We start from the raw sequence: 21,014 nt of genomic DNA, 5'->3' as shown, positions 1-21,014 counted from the left end.
GACTTTGATGTTGTTAATATAAATTTATGTCAGTCATGTTCATGTTGGTAAGAGATTATGTTTTAAATTGGTTTTAAAGAGTCTCAAGTCATTTTTTTTTGTTACATTGTTTTGAAAATATGAAAAATAGAATTATATTGATTTCACTTGTAGATTTGATTTAATTATTTTTTAAAAAATCAACAATATTTTATATTAAATTATAAGTTTAATTTCTAAATTTTTAGATTTATATCTAATATATATGAATTTTTAGTAGGTTTTAACATTTTTATTTTATGTCTAATAAGTTTCATTTGGTGAAAGGATCTAGATAAATTTTTGAAATTTTAGTTTTGAATATAATAGGTTCGTGATGCATACATGGTTGGCGGCCGATTTAGTATGGGTTGAGTCTTCTCTCAACTTTATGCTCTTTATATATATATAATATAAAAGTAGCATTGTATCAAAACCATTAGCTAGTTTAGTGATAGATTTGCTTGCCAGCCTCCCGTAGATTTAGGTTATAAAAAGCTCCTGTCAATAAAATTTTTGGATTCGTCACCATACCATTGTACATGATACAACATTTTCTTTAATAAATAATAATAGATTTATTGTAACAATTTTCATGTTTAAAGGATATTAAACTTTTGATATGCGTTTAATAGGTTAGTGAATTTCAAAGAACGTTGGATATGTAAAAAATTGATCGTTCACAAAATTTGTGTTAAAACACATAAATACAAAATTGGAAATTGAGAAAGTTTTAGACTTTTTTTTCATATAAGTTTATCTACTAAAAACCAAAAAGTTAAAAAGTTAAAAATAATAATAATAAATTGTGATTTAACATTTTAATATAAAAGTAAAGGTTCAAAGTCTTTTTGTTAATATTTTGAAACAGGTAAGTTCGAGTGTTTATCCCTTATATCTTAAAAAAATCCCATATATTAGTAAAGATCTCTATTTTTTAAATTAAAATATCATTTTAGTCTATATATTTTAAATAGATTTTAAATATTTTTTGAAGTATAATAAAAAAGCTAGAGAGATTGGAACTATAGCCTTTTAGAGCGTTTGAGAATGTTTTTCTAGAGTAAAAATCTATTTTGCTTTTTGCATTGTATTGGTAAATTTGATTATTTACGTCTGATTTGTTCTTTGTTTTTTATTTTTGAAAATTAAGTTTGTTTCCTCCCTATTTTTTACAATGATTTGATTTACATTTTTTTAAGTAATAATGGTTGAATTTTTAGTCAACTTCCCAAAACAAAAACAAGTTTTTAAAGTTACTTTTTTATTTTTCCAAATTTGGCTTGATTTTTTAAATCATTGGTAAAAAATAGATAACAAATGAAGAAAATTTAGATGTGAATGTAATGTCTATAAACTTAATTTTCAAAAATAGAAAACAAAAAAGTTAAGACTTAGTTTGATAATCATTTCGTTTTGGGTTTTTTGGTTTTTGAAAATAAGCTTATTTTCTCTATATTTCTTATAATAATTTGCATAATTACAATGGTTGAATTTTTAGCCAAACTCAAAAAATATAAATACCCTTTTAAAAGTTACTTTTTAGTTTAAAATTTGGTTTGCCTTTTTAAATATTGGTAAAAAACAGATAACGAAATAAAAAATTTGGAAATAGAAGTAGTGTTTATAGACTTAATTTTCAAAAAACAAAAAACAAAATAATTACCAAATAAGACCTGAATGGTTATCAAACGAGACCTCATTGATTCATATAAAACCGCTTTCATTTTATTCTTAGGTTTATAATCACACTCATACAAACTTTAGAATTCAACTCTCTAAAAATATGCTTCTCTCATTGAATTAAGAAATTTCGAATATGTCCTTTTCTTTTTGTCACATATATTCTTTAGTATTAACAAACTTTGGATTAATCCATTTTTTTTAGGAAAAACTTTGATGAAATATTTTAGATTAAACAAATTTATTTTCAATTTTAAGCATACAAATTTTCAAAATAGTTATCTTATAATGAATTTGATATTAAATATTCATTTAAAAATATAATGATATTAATCATTGATATAAAAATAATTGAAATAACATGTCTGATTTGTTCAAAACCTTTGTTAAAAAAACGAGAATTTATTAATTTACTAAACAACATAATATGTTTTTTAGTTTAAAATTGAAATTTATCAATCATTATATTTTTAGAGCTTTTTTTTTAAGACATAGATGACAACAATTATTTTAAAAGCTACGATAATCTCAAACAGAATTTTAAGTCATTACACATACTAGATGGCAGTTGAGTTATATGCGACCAATAAACTTTAATTTCAGTAGTTGTTATTTATTTCTTACTTTTTCTAAAATGTTTTATTATTAGCATATCTGCCATAAATATTGAAAATGTGATTTTCTTATATGAACATTATTATTATTATTTAATCTATTTTAAATAATTAAATTTAAAATTGATTGAAAATACATTAATTAAAATTGAACAATTGAAATTTATTAACTAAAATTGAACAAATTTTAGAATATAGATCAAAATGATATTTTTACAATTTTTAAATATTATTATTTGTTTAGAATTTTACTTCTTTTCTTTAAAAGAGAATAGAATATTACTTTTTAATTGAGTGAAAGTAGGGTTGGCAACGGGGTGGGGAGAGATCGGGGATGCACTCCCATCCTTGTCTTCATTGGGATATGTAATCCTCGTCTCTACCCCATTTCTTGTTTTGAGAAGTTGGGATTAGGGTCGGGAATCCCCATTTGAGAAAAAATTCCCCATATTTTATTTTTTATTAGAAATCAATTAATTTTTTTTGTATTCATATTGAAATTGTAAATATTAAAAATATACCTATATAAAAAGTAAATAATTAATAAAAATATACATTCACACACACATATTAAGAAATAATAAAAATTTATTCGAAGTGAGGTCAAGATTGAGAACGGGATAGAGATAATTTCTCCGTTCCGTCTCAAAGGATTCATTTTGTATCTCCAATTTGATCTCATTCTTCTGAAGATTTACATGTATATGGAATCCTACAAGAATTTTTGCCAACGGTAAGTGAAAGTGACAGTGTTTTGAAATGTAATTTGCCTTTTTTTTTCTCTCTCTCTCTTTTGGAAAAAATTTTAACGTGTGGAATGGGAGTTATTAAATTGGAATTGCAAAATGAATTCTTAATGTAAAACGTAAAGATTATCTACAAATTTGTTACTGTATAATTCCACTTTTACCCTCTTCAACGACTTCACTTCACATAGACGTTCTTCACCAATTTCCCCCTTTTCTCTCTCTCTCTCTCTCCGGAGAGAGAAAACCCACCGGCGACCGCCATTTCCGACCAACCATGCTCTTGAAGCCCTCCAACACCGTTGCCGTCGTATTCATGCTCGCTTTCGCATTATTCATCATCTTCTTCACTGGCTTCCTCGAATTTCCACCAGCATCCACTTCCATCGTACCGCCCACCGACGATCTGAATCTCTCCGCACCCCAATTCGCTTCCGACCCTTTCACTGATTTGATCATCGCCTTCAAGAAATGGGATTCTCAGGTGGGTTGTGATCGGTTCCGGGAGAAAATTAGCGGCGGTTTGAGCAATGGGTCTTCGTCAGTTTCGCTGCAGCAAGTCGGCGGCGACTCTAATTCGGAATGTGGGGGGCTGAAACTGAATCATGTTGCTGTTTTGGTGAAAGGATGGACTTGGATTCCTGATAATTTAGACAATTTGTATTCGTGTTCTTGTGGATTGAGCTGTCTTTGGACTAAATCTTCTGTTCTTGCCGATAAACCTGACGCCTTGTTATTCGAAACCAGTACGCCTCCGCGGCAGGTAGATTCTCTTCGTAGCCTTAAATTTCCATTATTCTATTCGAATTCTACAATCTGTTTGGATGCCGAATTTTCTACTACTTTAAGATCATAGTTTGGTAGTATTTGAAGAGATCTGAATCTCTTCCTCTCTCACTAATATTTGCATTTTGCTCGATTTTGGATGATTGTTTGTTCTGCCTCGTTCAGTTCTTATGATCTGTTTTGATGAAGCCATTGTTAGTTCTAATTGTTTGAACCATGGAAGATAATGAGAAGTGCTTTATGTTTGGGATTAAATCTCTATAAAGTGCTTGAAGTTATTAGGCTATGCTTTACTGCAGTGCTGATTTCTGTTGTTTTATATCAAGGGGTTGGCTGGAAATAGATCTTGAGCTGATCGTTGTTAGTGTTTTTGTGTTTAGTACTACTAATGTAATGGAGAGCCAAGTCTGGTGGATGAATCATTGTCTTGTGGCTGGAGCGTGATTAATGGTTCAACTGACCTTGGTCCAGTGACTGTAGAGGAAAGTTATCGGCTGGCTCGTCCGGGAAGGTGGTCTGACAGAAAAAGAGAGAGAGAGAGAGAGAGCCCGTAGATAGTATTACTCAGTACAATTTGATCTGATGGATCCTGGCTGGCCTTAAAACTGATATTTAGTACCAGTGGACTTATCTTAAATCTGTTATTCGACCGTGGAAATGAAGATTGCAGAGAATTTAAGTTCAATGGTGGTTAGGATGTGGCCATGTTCTTATTTCAGTTCCAATGGATCCTGGCCTGCCTTAAAACTGATTTAATACTAGTGGTCTTATCTTAAATCTGTTCTTCGACTGTGGAAATGAAGATTGCAGAGAGTTTAAATTCAATGGTGGTTGGGATGTGGCCTTGTTCTTATTTCAGTTCCAATGTGCTGCCATAGCGTTGCCATACTTAGGCAGACTACTTTGTTTTAGTTATTACGAAATGGAGTTGTCTTGTAAGTATTAGTCCATCCCAAAGAATTCATCGACTTAAGCTAAACAATTAGTTTTTTGCCTTGTCAGCCACATGACATGAGGAATACTGAGCAGGTAGAAAGTTCTGATGCATTCTCGAGTCAAGTCTATAGATGATTGCTAAGCAAAAATTTCCACATTTATGCTGAAAATTGATTTTATATATACGTGGAGGTACTCTTAAAGTAAAACGCATTTATCCCGTTCGAATTATGGGTGACATTTTGTTCAAAGTCGTTTGGTTAAGGGGTAGCTACATGGATTCTTAAGGGGTAGCTACATGGATTCTGCACATTATTTGGTGATTATTTCTTTCGATCTGTTGAAGTAACTGGATTTAATACAGATATCACTTTTTGAAGGAAGAATTGAAATAAATTCATCGACGGTATAATAGAAATTCTTTACCGTGTCATACGACCTCGATAACCATGGATCATTGGAACTATCAGGATTCCCAGGTTTTTGTGAAGTAATACTGCTTGTTGATTTTGGTAACGTGTTTTCATTTCTACGAGTAACAGAGCTTTCGTTGAGAATGTGTAAACTTCATTGTGAAATCTTAGTCTCTGCCCTTTGTACATGATTTAATATGCTATACCTTTTCAGCTTCCTCTATCTTAGACATGATAATATGCTGGGTACCAACTCCTTTGTCATTGTTATTGTTATGTTGGGGTTGGACCAATTTTGTTTACTTTTCTCTTCAATGTTTGTTAGAGGCACAGAGGAGATCCGCTTCGCATATATATGGATCTCGAGGCTGGTCGGAAGCGCTCAGGTTTGGAGGATCTATTTGTTAGTTATCATGCAGACGATGATGTTCAGTCAACTTATGCAGGAGCACTCTTTCACAATGGTCGAAACTATCACGTATCTTCTAAAAAAAACAATGTGAGCCTTTCGGTTTCCCATCTGATGTTTGTCTTTGTAATGCCACCCGAATTTTCTCCCCTCTTCTGTGCTGCAATGCAGGACTTAACTTGTTAAGGAATGTGATACTAATGATATTGAAATTTTCTTAGGATACACTCATTTATTGGTCGTCGTCTCGTTGTCTTCCCCAAAGAAATCAGCTTGCTAAGAAGCTTCTAAGTTTGCTGCCTCATCATTCATTTGGCAAGTGCTTGAACAACGTAGGTGGACTCGATATGGCCCTTTCGATGTACCCTGAATGTGCAAATGATGGCAGTGTCACCCCAAAATGGTGGGATCACTTGCATTGTGCAATGTCTCACTACAAATTCGTTCTCGCAATTGAAAACACAATGACTGAGAGTTACGTAACAGAGAAGCTATTTTATGCGCTAGACTCTGGTTCGGTTCCGATCTATTTTGGTGCCCCTAATGTTTGGGACTTTGTTCCTCCACATTCTATAATTGATGGATCTAAATTCAGCTCCTTGGAAGAGTTAGCTTCTTATGTAAAGCGACTTGCGGATGATCCAGTAGCTTATGCCGAGTACCATGCTTGGAGACGATGCCGTGCATTGGGTAACTATAGAAGGACCCGAGCTGCAAGCCTCGACACGCTGCCATGCCGTGTGTGTGATGCTGTGAGCAGAAGGGGTGGTAGAAATGGCTGAGCTCATCCAGTTTCTTTTTTTTGGTTTCCATTGTTATACTGTTGTTTATCAATGTGAATTGGAATCTCCATTTCTAATTGCCTTTGTTTTTGTTGTCACCAGTAGACAGGGGAATGAGTTGCTGTATAAGGAAATTAGTGTAGGTAGAAAGATCATAAATGATGAGAGAAAAATGTATTTGATTTATGTTATATTACACACTTTAGAAAAAATTTATAATTTGTTTAGTGTACTCTTTTCTTATAAATTTTTGTAATTATTATTAGTATTATTATTATTTTGTTTTTATTACTTTGATCCACTTCATCGTTACTGTAGGGTAATAATCGGTTTTGGGGCTAACCAATAATCAATCAAACCTAATGGTTTTACAAAGAAGGGATCCAAACTAATGTCAAATAAAGAACAAAACCAATAGATTGGTTTGATTTATCATCGATTTGGTTCTTGGTTTTTGATATTTTCTTTTTTCTTTCCAGGTTTTATTTTTCTTTCTATTTTTGTTTAAAATTGATTAATTTTAAATTATAGTTGAGTCTATTTCTTTTTCTTCTAGATTGAAATTTGATATTTTTATTTTTTTCTTAGCACTTTTTTAAATAAAGAACATACAAGCACCATGATAATTGGTTTTATTTTATAAACGATAAATAATGCACCATAATAATTAAAATACTAAAAGATACCTGATGTCATAGTTTATTTTTAAATGTATGTATATACCTCCGTTTGATTTGGTTTTTATTGGTTTTTTAAATAAAAAATCGATCCGAACCACTATTTTTGTTTTTCTCCAAATGCAAACTAATATGTCCAATTTTATACTAAAAACCAAACCAAATCATTGAATCGATTTGGATTGGTTTGGTTCTTTTTTGGTTTTTCGGTTTTTTTGTTGCACCCCTAGCTCTACATGTCTTTTTTGTAATTTTTTTTTTAAAATCTTCTGTGTTAAAAAAAATTGGGGCATTTGGAGTGGTTATTTGAGTAGGAAATAATAACATTGTAGCAAAGAAAAAAATAGAAGATGAGTGGAAAATAGTAATGTAAAGAGAGTTTTGAAATATTATTTATTATACTTAATTGTATGTTATAAATAGTTGTACATACTATGCTATATTTGATGCCCTGAATATGGGGTGAGTTATTCACTAGATCAACTTCTAATTGGTGTCCCAAACAACCCATTTATTTTTCTAGTCAAATTCTAGGAACAAAAACACTATCTTTTTTAATTTCTAAAAGTTAACTTTTTTGTTCCCTCTTGTATGAATTGACTTAGTTTTTGAAAACACTAATCGAAAGTAGATAACAATATATATAAAATTAAGAAAACATCATTTATAAGTTCAATTTTTTTTTTTTAAAAAAAAAAATCTAGGACAAAATACACCTTTGTTTTCGAAGGTTTGTGTTTTAAGTTTGAAAAAAAATATATTTATAATTAGCTTGTTTGCATCTCTTTTAAAAAGAAAAAGAAAACGTTTATTTGCATCAAGTTAAACCTCAAATTTTTATAGGTGAATTTAATTTAGACAATTTGTTAGTAGTTGGTAGCTTTTTCCACACAATTTCATTTAAAATCAACTCAAATTTACCTAAAAAAATGATACCGTTTATTTGACTATCACATCTTTAATTTACTGTAATATTTATACTTAAAAGAAATTTTATAGACAATGTGAAAGTTATATGCATTAATAATTTAAAAATGAAAAAAAGTTAAAATTATTAAAGAAAAATAAATCATAATATAAGTCTAAATTGATTCACTTATATAAAAAGTTCAAAAGTTATGTTAAATTGATACTAACTCTTGAATTTTAAAGTTGAAAAATATAAATTGATATTTATCCAAATAATAGGGTTAATATTAACTAACAAAATTGACAAATAAATAAATAAATAAATCCCACCAAATGAGCTTACAGCTTAGTGGTAATTAAATTGCAGTCAAACATTTAAAAAAAAAAAAAAAAAACTATTTGAACTTAAAAAAAAACTGCCATGAACTCCTTCATGCAAGGTTGGCAGTTTGATCTCTCTATTTATTTGTATTATATAGATATATTTTTTATGTGATACTGATTTAATTTTGGTTTAAATTTTATTTTGATGTATCAATTTTGAATGTTATTATATTTTTTATCCCTAAACTTTAAAAAAACTTTCGTTTTAGTAACTTTTAAAAAATCTTTAAATGAATAGGCTCTATATGCCAAATACGTTGGTCTACTTTAGGCTAATAATCATAGAGATCTAGTTTCTTTAGGTCAATTGGGTTGGTCGTTTCCATTTTTATAACCCACAAAATATTTAATATTCAACTCCTTTGCTCTCCGACATGGTTTCAACCTATTTACCTTCCTTCGGAGCTATTTTCGATGTTGGTTGATAGGTGTAAGGAACACATGTTCCACCATCAATACAAGCTCTTGCGTTCTTCTTCCCATCATTTCTTACGCATGCTAACTAAGCTACTCAAAACAAACGTATCCACATCAAACTCATTTTTCAATATCAACTCATAGATCTGTTTCTCTTCATGTATAGCATTCAATCGAACATGACCCTTTATGATACAAGACAATGCAAAGAATCATAGATGAACTTACAAATCGATTTGTAGAACAATGTAGTGACATCATTCGAACGTTGTTTTTATATGTAGCACTTGATGAACATTTTGTAGACAAATGCAATGGTATCATTTTGAGTTCTCCTATCAATTTCCAATTTACCATTTAACTTAAAATTGAAACCCTAGACTTTTTTAGGGTGGCTAGTTTATTTGACAACTTAATCATCTAAAAATACAAGTCACTTCATTTTGAAGTCCACTAATGACTTGGGGCGTGCATGCCTACCAATCAACTATGGTTTTGTTTTAGATTGCAGTAGCTTTTAAAATAACTATTGGTATCTGTGCTTTTAGAAAAATTGGATATGAAAATAAGTAAAATAGTATTTGGTAAATTTCAGCTTAAACGTGATAAGGTAGATTAGAGTGTTTGATAAATAAATACAAGAACATACTATTTTAGATATATTAACTAAAATAGATTTATAATCAATTTTTTTTTTAATTTAAAATTTTAAATAATTGTTTAGTATAATAAATTTTGTTTGTTATAGATTGATTTTTAAATATTTTGGAAAATAGCTTTATTTTAAAGAAATGAATATTATATACTTTTTTTAATGTTGCATTTAATTCATGAAAGATAGAAAATATATTTGATTAGATAAGAAATAGATAAATATATAAAATAATTTTTTTTTTAAGATATAAAATTGAAAATTAAATATTAATTAAAAATTATACTGATTTTAGGAGAATCATAAATTAATGTATACTAAAAGGATACTACTCTTGAAGTCAACATGAAATTAATGTATTTTTAAAGCTGATATTAACAGATTTAATTTAAATTTATTTTACCAAATGCAAAAAACTGTTAATATTTTTTCCTAAGTGACTTTTTACACAACTAACACAACGTGAAACGTAATCTAAATCCAATTTTTTTTATTCATGTTAAACATGGAAATAAATAAAAATAGAAACTGAATATGTTTCTCAAATTTGGCCTTATTTAAAATAAAATAAAAAAACAGTTTCTCGAATTTTAGAAACAATAAAAGAAACAATTATTAAGATTCCATTTGGTAACCATTTGGTTTTTAGTTTATGTTTTTGAAAATTAACCCATTTTATCTACATTTCTTATATTGCATCTTTTAAATACAATGATTGAATTCTTAACTATATTCCAAATTCCAAAAATAAAATTTTGAAAGCTATTTTTTTTTAGTTCTAAAAAATTGGCTTGATTTTTAAAACTATTATGATGTGTTTTGGGCAAGAAATTATCGTAAGATTATAGTAACCACCTCTTGCTATAGTAAATACTAATTTGTATTCCCTATTTACTATTTACTACAAATTTTACTATTTTACATTCATCATGTTTTAATTCATTGTGTTTACTATTTTATTCTCAAACTAAAATAGTTTATATTATAACCCAGCTATAATAACCTATGACTATAATAACCAGCTCTTTGCCCAAAAACGTCCTATTAGTAAAAACTATATAACAAAGGAATAAATTTAGAGGTGAAAGTAGTATCCAAGACTTAATTTTAAAACACGGAAACAAAAAATAAAATGATTATCAAATGAGATATATGTAAACTAGTATTTTAAAAAATGAGAAACAAAAATGAAAAACAAGAAACAAAGACGTCATCTAATGGGTCCTTAGTAGGAGTATGCATGATTGACCGAAAAATCGAGTCAACCAACTAAAGATTGAACCGAAGTCTGTCGATCGGAGAAGAGGAGGGGCTTGGTCGACATCGGTATGAAAAAAAATCTAAACCGACATTTAAACTTTTTTTTTGAAGAATTAAGTTGATTGACAGTTTACACCCCTTGATAGTCAGGATCGAGTTGAACATCTACTAAATCGATCATAGTCTATTCATCGAAAATTTGATAAAAAATCGACTCCGTTCAACTGGTGCATTCGGGACCCAAATTGATTTAAACCATTATTATTATTGTTATTATTATTACTATTATTTAATTTTTAACCTTTACAATGGAACAAAATCAGAAGAGGGTCGAAAAATTACAGAGCAGGCGGGAGGGCGCGTAGTTTTGAGGTTTGTGAGAAAATGGAAGGCGACAAGTTATTCTTCTTCTTCTCTACAAAGCCATGAAACTGCTTCTCTCTTTCAAATCACCTCTGAAGCTCCACTCTCTCATCCTTCCCTCACTCTCTTTCCACACTTCTTTCCTCAAGTTTTCAACTTCTCTCCCTGCCCTCAAATTCCCCACAACCAGACCCCCATCGACTCCCTCTCCAAAATCAATGGCGACCTCAATCTCTTCCCCCAAACCACTTGTTCAAGTCAAGGACAACATCGAACTCACTGAAACCGAGGAAAAGATTTTTCATAGGCTTCTCGGGACTCTTCGTCACTTCAATCTCCAAACACAGCTTCGTGTTGCTGGCGGTTGGGTTCGCGATAAGGTCCCACTCTCTCTCTCTCTCTCTCTCTCCCTCCCTCATGCTTTGAGATTGTGTTAATTATTGTTTGCTTGCTTTTGACGGGCCAGAATTTAGGAACTATTTCGTGGGGTTTTGGAGATTTCTTTTATTTCATTTGGGTTTGGATAAATTTTTATGGGTTTTTGTTTCTACAGCTTCTCGGCAAAGATTGTTATGACATCGATATCGCTCTGGACAATATGTTGGGTAGCGAGTTTGTGGATAAGGTTAGAGAGTATTTGTTGACAGTTGGGGAAGAAGCGCAAGGAGTCGCTGTTATTCCATGGTATGAGAATCGCGTGTATTTGCATAGTTATATGCTAATTAGGAGGAGTATTGAAGAGAATATTTGGTGGCATTTTAGTTTAAGGAGGAGATAGTTTCATTTTAACTTTTCAAGTTTGTTATGCTGTGGCCTTATTTTCACTGCATGAAGTTATTGACAGAACATTCTGTTTCAATCCCCCATGATCTTTGTGAGTTTTTGGATTCCTTTGAACAGTTTGGAAGCGATTCCTAACTTCTAATTATATTTTTCCAGTAACCCTGACCAATCAAAACATCTAGAAACAGCAAGGATGCGTATCTTTGATATATGGATTGATTTTGTAAACTTGAGGTGTGAGGAGTACAGTGAGAATAGCCGTATTCCTGCTAAGGTATGTAGTCATTTGCTGTTTTCCACGTGCAGTCTTATTAATTTCCACGTTCATGTTTTGTTTTTAATAGGGAAATTTCAGCTGTCCTTAAGATTATAGTTATAGGTTGGAATTTTACCAGGCAACGACCTGGGAGATCAATGGTCTAAAATGTCAAACATTGTAGGATGAAAAGCTTTTTAGCTTTTGGACTATGTGTTTTCCCCCTTTATTTGTTAATATTTGTTCTTATGGAGATAAAAAATTTTCTACTTCAGACTGTAAGAAATAGTGTATTTTTGGCCATAAGATGACTGGTTAGTTGTGAGTGCAGAAATCTTCATTGGTTATTGATATTTTGGCCAAGTTCTTGTTAGATTTGCAAGGGCTAACTCAGGCACCTTTGCTTAAACCTTTAATCAATCACGTCATCTGCAACATTTTGTATAACTAATGCTGGATATTTTGTCTAAATGTATGTTATATGCATGATGGTTAATCGTTTACTTGATTTTACAGCAAAAGTTTGGGACGGCAGAAGAGGATGCATATAGAAGGGATTTAACAATCAATAGGTATATTTTTCTTTATCACATAGCCTGCCCATTCAAGATCTTATATTCCTTCAACATTATATACATTTATTTCTTGTTATATTAATGTTGGTTTTTTTTCTTCCCAAAAGCTTGTTCTACAATATCAACTTGAGCATAGTTGAAGATTTTACGAAAAGAGGTTTGTATCAATTACTTCTGTTTGCAATCCAAGTTGAGAACTGATTTATTTAACTTTTCTAAAAAAGAAACAAAGCTTCATTTCTTATCATAAAATAATTATAAGAGATGAAATGGGCTATTTAATGCATAAAAAGAAGGATTGAATATTACAAAATTCTTTGATAATTGAGATCTAAAAATAGTACTAGTTGGAACATTTTCTACATTTCTCCACTTCTTTTACAACCTTGCTGCAGGCCTTTCAGATTTGAAGTTTGGGAAAATTGTGACTCCTTTACCTGCTAAAGCTACATTTATGGATGATCCACTTCGAGTCCTTCGAGCCATACGTTTCTGTATGTTTGTATTTATTTCTTTGTCTTACTAATTATGTGAGCCTTGCATCTATCTTATGTTGTTTTCTCCTTCTATGTTCACGGGTTTAGCATTGGTCTTGAACTCTAATCTCTTTTAAGGGGCATGACCTACTTGTATTTTCTGTTTATCAATACTATCATTCTCTTGAAGGCGTGGCTTACTTGAAACAATACCAACATATGGAAACTAATATATCTCTTAAAACATTTTTATTTTATTTTATTTCATTTTTTTAATAGGAAAATGTATATCCTTTAAAACTCGATATCGTTGTAATTGATCATATTAGAAAGATATTAAGTCATTCATTCCAATCATCTAAATCTTTATCATTCCAATTATTGGGTTTTCATTTGGTTTAGGGCTTCTTTTCTCTCACAAGCTAGCTTAGGATTCTATGTTAAAATACTTCGGTACTTTTTCCTCGTTTGCCTTCATTTTTACTAAATTTCTATCGTTTCTCAGGTGTTTTGCATTTTCTTGGTCTTAGAGTGAAATATATTTTCTTTATATGCTACGTTTTACTCTTTCTACTGTCTCTTTACTTCTCTTCAATGTGGCACACTGTTTTAGTTTCTATTCTCTAATTGCCTAAAATTGTTTACTGGAAAAGGAGAGCATATGCTCTCTGAACCAAGCTCTGTATTTACATTTTATCTTTATGGCACATTTACTTTATTTATTATTTCAGGTGCAAGATTTGAGTTCACATTGGACGAAGAACTGAAAGAAGCTGCAGCATGTGAAGAAGTAAAGGCTGCTCTTGCTGCAAAGATTAGCAGAGAACGTATTGGAGTTGAGGTGCACTTAATATCGAATATCTTATGTTCTAGTTTCTCTCATAAGTCATAAATGATTTAATTACAATATATTTATATATAAAATCCAGTAAACCTACTCTATTTTAGTGGTTTGATACTCTTTCTTGGTTTTATCATTTATGTAGATTGATCTTATGATTGCTGGGAATCAGCCAGTTAAAGCAATGAGCTACATTTGTGATTTAACTTTATTTTGGACTGTCTTTACTCTTCCTGCTAACACTGAACCTGAAATATCTGAGGTGTGTAATAGGTATGACTGTTCATCTTGCCAAAAAGTTGTTTGTGTAGTTTACCAAGTACATAATATCGTGAGCCATGCATAAGGCCAAGAAGTTGGAGAACGAACACTCTGGGTTCTATTACCCCATACTGTCTATTTGACATTATAATTATTCTTTAGATCAAGAAAATTGATAAAAATCAATGCTTCTTGTTAAATGAATACATGCAGTTCTACCATATGCCTTATAGTTCATTCTCAGAAACTCGGTCTCTCCTTGTCTTTCTCTCTCTTATGTTTTTGGGTTATCCTTTTTGTCAGCCTTTGCATTGCTTGTCTGGATGCCACGTGGAACCTCATTCAACTTATAAAATGCTTTACCTTTAATGTAAGTGAAAGGGCTATTAGAGTTATGTCCTTGCAGTTTCTCCCTTGATAGTTTTTTTTATATGCATAAATTTATTATGGGTATTTATTTATTTGTTTCTTTTATGCCCTTGGTAGTGTTTTTATTTTACTTATGGTGTTCTGTAACATTTGAATTTTAGGATGAACAGAAAAGGCTCTCTATGTATGCTTCTCTCTTCCTTCCATTCAGAAAATTCACATTTAAAGACAAGAAGTCCAAAAAGGTATTCATCTAAAGTCATTTTGGTATTTGACATTTCACTAAATGTTGTATTATATGTTTACGATATTCTTGTCTGCTTTAAATTTTGAATCCTGTGCCCTGCAGGTTCCTGTTGTCAACTATATTTTTCGGGATTCTCTGAAGCGAAAAGTTAGCGATGCCGACACAGTTAGTTATACTCTGACCTAGTTTGTTCTTTGCATTATATTATATATATAATATATATATATATATATATATATATATATAATATATATATATCCAAAGTCACACGCTTCCGTGGAATTTTGAATCTGCAGAGATTGTTTTACAGATTACATCTTTCCCATATAGGTTGTTAACGTACATCAGGCCTTGGAGAAGTTTTTGTCCTTGATTCCTCTTGTATCTAAAGAGGAGATTCAACCCAATGGACTTGATTGGGGTGTTGGATGTGAAGATGTTCCTGTTACGTCAAGGATTCGAGTATTGACTGGTACTATATAAAACCTCATATAAAACAAATTATAGCAATGGACAATTAAGAAACGGTGTGATTGATATCTTTGAAAGAAAATTTAGCTATTGCCACGATTTTTATGATGTAGATTCATAATAAGCTCCTCTCTCTCTCTCTCTCTCCTTTTTCTTCTTCTTCTTTTTTTTTTCAAAAAAAAAATTGTCATAATTTTATTTTCCCGTCTATTCATTCATTGGAAGCAGTACCCTTCTTCATTGCATGCATCAGTCAGCTTAGTCACTTTCGGATTTAAGAATAGATGACCACTTTTAATGTAATTCTTTAGGAATGTTCATTCGGGGACATCTGATAAAATTGGAATGATATAGAAGATTAGCATGGCCCTTGCGCAAGGATGACACACAAATAAAAAAAAAAATGTAATTCTTTAGGAATGTTCTGATAGCAGGGCTTGGTCATATATTTAATTCTATTTTAGAATACTTTCTAACTAGAATAAGATCAGAAATATACTCTTATATAAAAGAGGAAGAACAACAAGATAATTTAAGTATAAAGGCACTTGGAACCTCCCCTCATCAGTATGCCAGCCCAAGCTCTAGATCACTTAACAATTGTCTTCCTTCTCTCACTCACCCTCCTCTTTTTAACAAATTACACAAACTAACTCCCTAACTAATTACCCTTATGACCTTACTAATATCCGAAACTAAAGTATCTTACATTCTACTTGGAGCTTGTTTTATATTCGTTTTCCTAGTAAGTCAATACAGAAAGTCCCTGTGGAGTTGGATAATTAGTTTTGTATTTGGAGGTTTTTTTCCTCGCATTTTGATGGAAGAAACATCTGTTGTAATGTATGTAAATGCTTGCATGTTCAAAGACTAATCATAAGGACCCTTTGTGGAAGAAAATACAGCATCTTTCACAACCATATATCTGGAGAGGTGAATTTACAAAATTAGAGAATCAATTATTGGTTATCTACAATCAGAGAAATGCAAGAATAGCTTTTGTCAATGAAGGATCTTGGAACCTTTAAGATTAACCTCAACGATCTACTTCTAATCTGTTGATTGGATTTTCTGTTGGCCTCTCCTAAATTATGTGTTGTTTATTGGATTTTCTATTGATCATGATTTTGTCCTAATTACAGGGGGTAATAACTCGTTCCTTGTTTTTGTTGACACATTTTTTTCTTCGCAGGGCTTCTTTTACGGGAAATTAAAGACTTCTGGCCTGTAGCTTTATTGATGGCCACCTTGTTATATCCTGCTAATGTAGATTATACACAAGATCTGTTAAACCGACACTACGAACTGGAAAAGCGAAAGGAACTTTTTGACGTTGTTTACAATGAGATTGTTAAATTAGGTATAACCCAAAAGCTGCGCAGCAAAGCATTATGAGAACATTGCGTTTCCTCGTTCAATCTTTAGCTTCTAACTCCTCTCCTCGGGCGTGCCCATTTTCCTGTTGCTTTTCAGGTCTGGAAAATGTGTGGGAGGTGAAACCTCTGGTGAATGGGAAGGAGATTATGAACATTTTGCAGCTGAAAGCAGGAGGACCACTTGTTAGAGAATGGGTGAGTGGATTTTCAAGTAAAGGCCAAGCCAAGGATTACAATTCCGTTATGCCAATATTTCAATAAAATGGAAAATGAAGGATTTGAGTCATTTTACACTGATATTGAAGGATCAATCATTATTTCTAATACATAAATATCGATTGAATATTATAATTATCAAGAAAATATTATGGCATGAAACCGAAGCGATTTTCTGGTACTGATCATCTTTAAATATTCTACAGCAACAAAAGATACTTGCATGGCAGCTTGCACGCCCCTCAGGAACGTCTGAAGAATGCCTCGATTGGATACGGGAAATGCATTCGAAGCGCGTTAAATTGGATGAATGAGGTTGGCTCTAATTTTTCCATATCTCAACATTTTTTCTGAGGTTCTGTTTCTGGTAGAACTTAGAGAGGAGGAGAGGTAGGTGTTTTGTTAAAAAGGATAGGGATAACAATGCTGAGTTCTGAGGTACTCAAAATTCCTTAGAATGCATATGAATGAGCTGGGAGATTGGGGGTAGTGTATATAGCCATATAGGTATTAACTAGAAGCTAGAGAAAAAAAAGGATTTTTAGGTTGGATTTTATAAGTCTTTTTGTTTTAATTTATTTAGTCAGTGGAAACTATATTATTTTTTATTATTTTTTTTGTTTATTGATATTTGAGTCTTTTGGAGCTTGAACACAAGTGAGAATAAAGCATTTTTTTTTTTTTTTAAATTTATTAATTTTACATAAAGAAAACATATCTGAATTGGAATATGGAAAAACAAAATTCTAAACACACAAATTTTTGTATTTAAGCTTATTAATCTTTCTAGTTAATAAATAAGGAAAACATTGGTCATTATTATTTCTTAAAAATAATGGAAAAGACATGCGCCTTATTTTGTCAAGCAAGCACCATGCGATGTCTAAGCACCTAGGTGCGCGTCTGGGAAGGCTTTTAAAGTAACATCGTTGAATTTATATTATATTATAAATTAAAATACCACTTATTGTTCATATATTTCAAATTTCATTTCATTTTAATTTTCTGTTTTCAATTATTAAAAATTAGTTCATGTCAGTAAATCTTAAGTTTAACTAATTTTTATTAAATTATTTAAATAAAAAAATATTTTTTTTTATTAAAATAAAGGCATTATAAATATAGGTTTAAATTGTAAATTTGTTTCGAATGTTTTTATAAAAATTAGAATTTAGTCACTATGATTTGATAAAGCATCATAAATAGTCCAATTGATGAGGTTTTTATTAAATCATAAAATATTTGAGATTTTCTAAATAAATTTGAAATTTAATCATAAATATATTTTCAAAACTAAAAAATTAGCGACAAACTAATACCCCAGATTATTTTCAAGAGCTAAAATTAGAATGTAAAAGTATATGAACGAACATGGCAGGTAATTTGTAATGCAGAGACGGAAATGATAATTTAACCTTTGCATTATTTTGTGGTTTAAGTCAGGAACTCTGATTTTTAATTCGAACAAGCCTATTTATTTTAGAAAAATGTACAATCAAAGTCAAAATTAATTTTTTGAAAATCAAATTGACCACTCGATCGACTACTAATTGGACCAAAATCGTTCTCTTTTCGTGTAAGACCAAAAATCAAAATTGAGTGTATTGAAATTGGTTAAAACTAACAAAAATTATCTGTAGGTGAATCGGCCAACCAATTTTAGATTTTGTAGATTGTAACAAATACTCAAATACTATAAATTAAACTTACGTTTAATTTTGGTTTATGTACTTAGAAATTCATTTATTTTAGTTATAGATTTTCAATAAATTTTAATATAAGTTTTCGTTATTAGTGTGATTTTTTTAATTAGAGAACATTACTATGAGGTTAACTTTTAAGAAAATTTTCACACATAGAAAAAATGTCAAACTATTTACATAAATAGCAAAAAACGCTAACAAACTTGTATTTTCTAGTACTATAGTATCAATGATAGACTTCTATACATTTTTATCACTGATAGACAATAGACATTGATAAACACTGATAGACTTTTATACATTTTTATCACTGATAGACATTGATAGACACTGATAGACTTCTATCAATCTTTATCAATGATTACTTCTATCAACGTCCATTAGTGATAGACTTTTATCAGTTTTTATTACTGATAGTATCAATGATAGACTTGTATCAGTTTCTATCACTAATAAATGTTGATTCTATTAGTATCCATATGTAACAATGTCTATCACAACTATCTAAAAGCAACATAACTCAAATCTAGTATCCAACTTCATGGGTTAATAATCAATTTTAACCCCAAAAGTTAATGGATGTTTCAAGAACCAAATAAAATTATCCTAAAACATCCAAAAATCCGACGAACTCTAGCACTGGCGATGACAAGACAACGATGATGAGGATTGGCTACATGGATCTAAGAGTTAGAGGAAGAGAGACAGTGAATCAGGTAGAGAGAGAAAATTGGCTCATTGACAGCGACGTACAACTAGATTTGCGATGTAGACCCAAATGGTGGTGGATTGACGATAGGGCATGAGTGTGGTGGCTGCTGAATGTTAGAGTGTGTGGATTAGAGAGAGAGACTGAGATTGGACTGAAGAAGAAGAAGAAAGTTCGTGGGTTAAAGAGAGACCGAGATCGAACAGAAGAAGACAGAGACGGAGGAGGAGGAGGAGCAGACAGAGATAGAGACGGAAAAGGATAAGGAGAAGATGGCGGAAACGGAAAAGAAGACAGGGAGGAAGACGGAAAAAAGGGAAGATGATTAAATTTGGCTAATTTTTATATAATTTGACCACAAAAAACAATAGTTTTCATTTAAGAAAATATACCATGTGGAATATGTTTCCCAAATGGAACAAAAAAAAAAAAAAAAAAAAACAAAAATGTTAATAGAATAGTGAATTTTCTCTTTTTGGGAAAGTTAACTGTAAATTAAGGCTATGGATTAATGTTAAGATTGATTGAAAATTAGATAATTAAATTTGAATGAAAGTATAGACTAAAGTAATATAAGTTTCAAATGATAGAATCATAATAGTGTATATATATATTTTTTACATTATTGTTATTGATCTTTTTATTATTATTTTCGAGAAAGATTCAACTTGATGTTATCTATATATTAGTAATTTTGCATTTGTTTAATTAAATTTAATTTGAAGGTCATGTTGGACTGTTTCAATGCATGAAAGTTGACCTATCCTATGCTTTTTATGTTATTATTTAGTTAATTAAATATAACCTATTTAAGTCATCATGGTGATCTATCTTATTCAACCCAATATTATTCTTTTTCTAATGGTATTTTTTTTTTATAAAAAAATATTACATATCTGTTCAATTTATTTTAAATGTGAACTCAAAAAACTAAAATTCAGCTAAATGGAATTAGTGTCAATAAATAAAATATGTAGTATTTTTGGAAAGTGAAAGACTCAATATATATATTTTTTAAAATTCTTTATTAAATGGAATGGTGTGAATCAATTAAAAAGATATCTATGATTGAGAAGACTTTTCTAACCAATCAACCTCTAGGCTTGAAATTTGATGAGAACTTTGATTAGGTTAAATTTGACTATTTTAAAATTTAATATATTATGTTATCTTGCAATATTTCCTTATATTTATTGAAAACACTTTTTGAGCAACCCTTTTAGATTTTTATCCTATGGTTCCTACTTTTTCTTACCTATCGCACAAGTCTTTCAAAAATCTAAAAAATCATGTGTTAAATGAAGCAGGAAACATTCCATGAATTAGTTCGATTTTGAAAGCGAATTTCATTCGTTCTTCGGATGGCAAATCCCAAGATGTTTATTCTTTCATCCTTTTGAAGAGCTCATGGAGTACATGAAAGAAGAACTGAAGAATGATGATAATCTCTCAAATATTGTTTGTACACACTTTGATCGTGATCTCGTCAAAGATATCTTTATGCCTAAGATGGGAAAACATTAATTAGCAATGTTGACTTTGATAGCGTTTTGGTTTAAAATTATAAACAAAACACGGTCGATCAAAATGAGAGTAAAAGTAGAGATTGTACTATAATTTATCGTACCAATGCAAACATAGTTCAACCTTTAAAATTGCAGGATTTTTAAAAATAGAAAAAT

At 30.6% G+C, this 21,014-nt stretch overlaps 2 protein-coding genes and 1 non-coding gene across 3 annotated transcripts; all 3 read left to right on the top strand.

Annotated features, from left to right (window-relative positions):
• Positions 1-3,216: 3,216 nt before the first annotated feature.
• On the top strand, positions 3,217-6,608 carry LOC120075937 (alpha-(1,4)-fucosyltransferase). The gene is made up of 3 exons (XM_039029687.1): positions 3,217-3,824; positions 5,522-5,695; positions 5,827-6,608. Exons 1-3 carry the CDS (start codon positions 3,339-3,341, stop codon positions 6,385-6,387), a joined length of 1,221 nt encoding a protein of 406 aa, XP_038885615.1. The 5' UTR covers positions 3,217-3,338; the 3' UTR covers positions 6,388-6,608.
• A 4,404-nt stretch (positions 6,609-11,012) lies between these two features.
• Positions 11,013-17,606, top strand: LOC120076869 (tRNA nucleotidyltransferase cca2). The gene is made up of 15 exons (XM_039030816.1): positions 11,013-11,429; positions 11,603-11,733; positions 11,989-12,106; positions 12,605-12,660; positions 12,771-12,820; positions 13,059-13,157; positions 13,871-13,980; positions 14,126-14,253; positions 14,545-14,611; positions 14,772-14,855; positions 14,960-15,022; positions 15,188-15,329; positions 16,521-16,688; positions 16,802-16,899; positions 17,127-17,606. Exons 1-15 carry the CDS (start codon positions 11,112-11,114, stop codon positions 17,232-17,234), a joined length of 1,740 nt encoding a protein of 579 aa, XP_038886744.1. The 5' UTR covers positions 11,013-11,111; the 3' UTR covers positions 17,235-17,606.
• On the top strand, positions 15,644-15,743 carry LOC120076940. Its single transcript, XR_005481685.1, has one exon. It is a non-coding gene; the product is annotated as a U6 spliceosomal RNA (small nuclear RNA).
• Positions 17,607-21,014: the final 3,408 nt, after the last annotated feature.

This window comes from Benincasa hispida, chromosome 4 (assembly GCF_009727055.1).
Source record: "Benincasa hispida cultivar B227 chromosome 4, ASM972705v1, whole genome shotgun sequence".
In the NCBI taxonomy this organism is placed as follows: domain Eukaryota; kingdom Viridiplantae; phylum Streptophyta; class Magnoliopsida; order Cucurbitales; family Cucurbitaceae; genus Benincasa; species Benincasa hispida.
The sequence above is the reverse complement of the archived record's forward strand: the minus strand, read 5'-3'. Positions and strand labels throughout refer to the sequence as shown.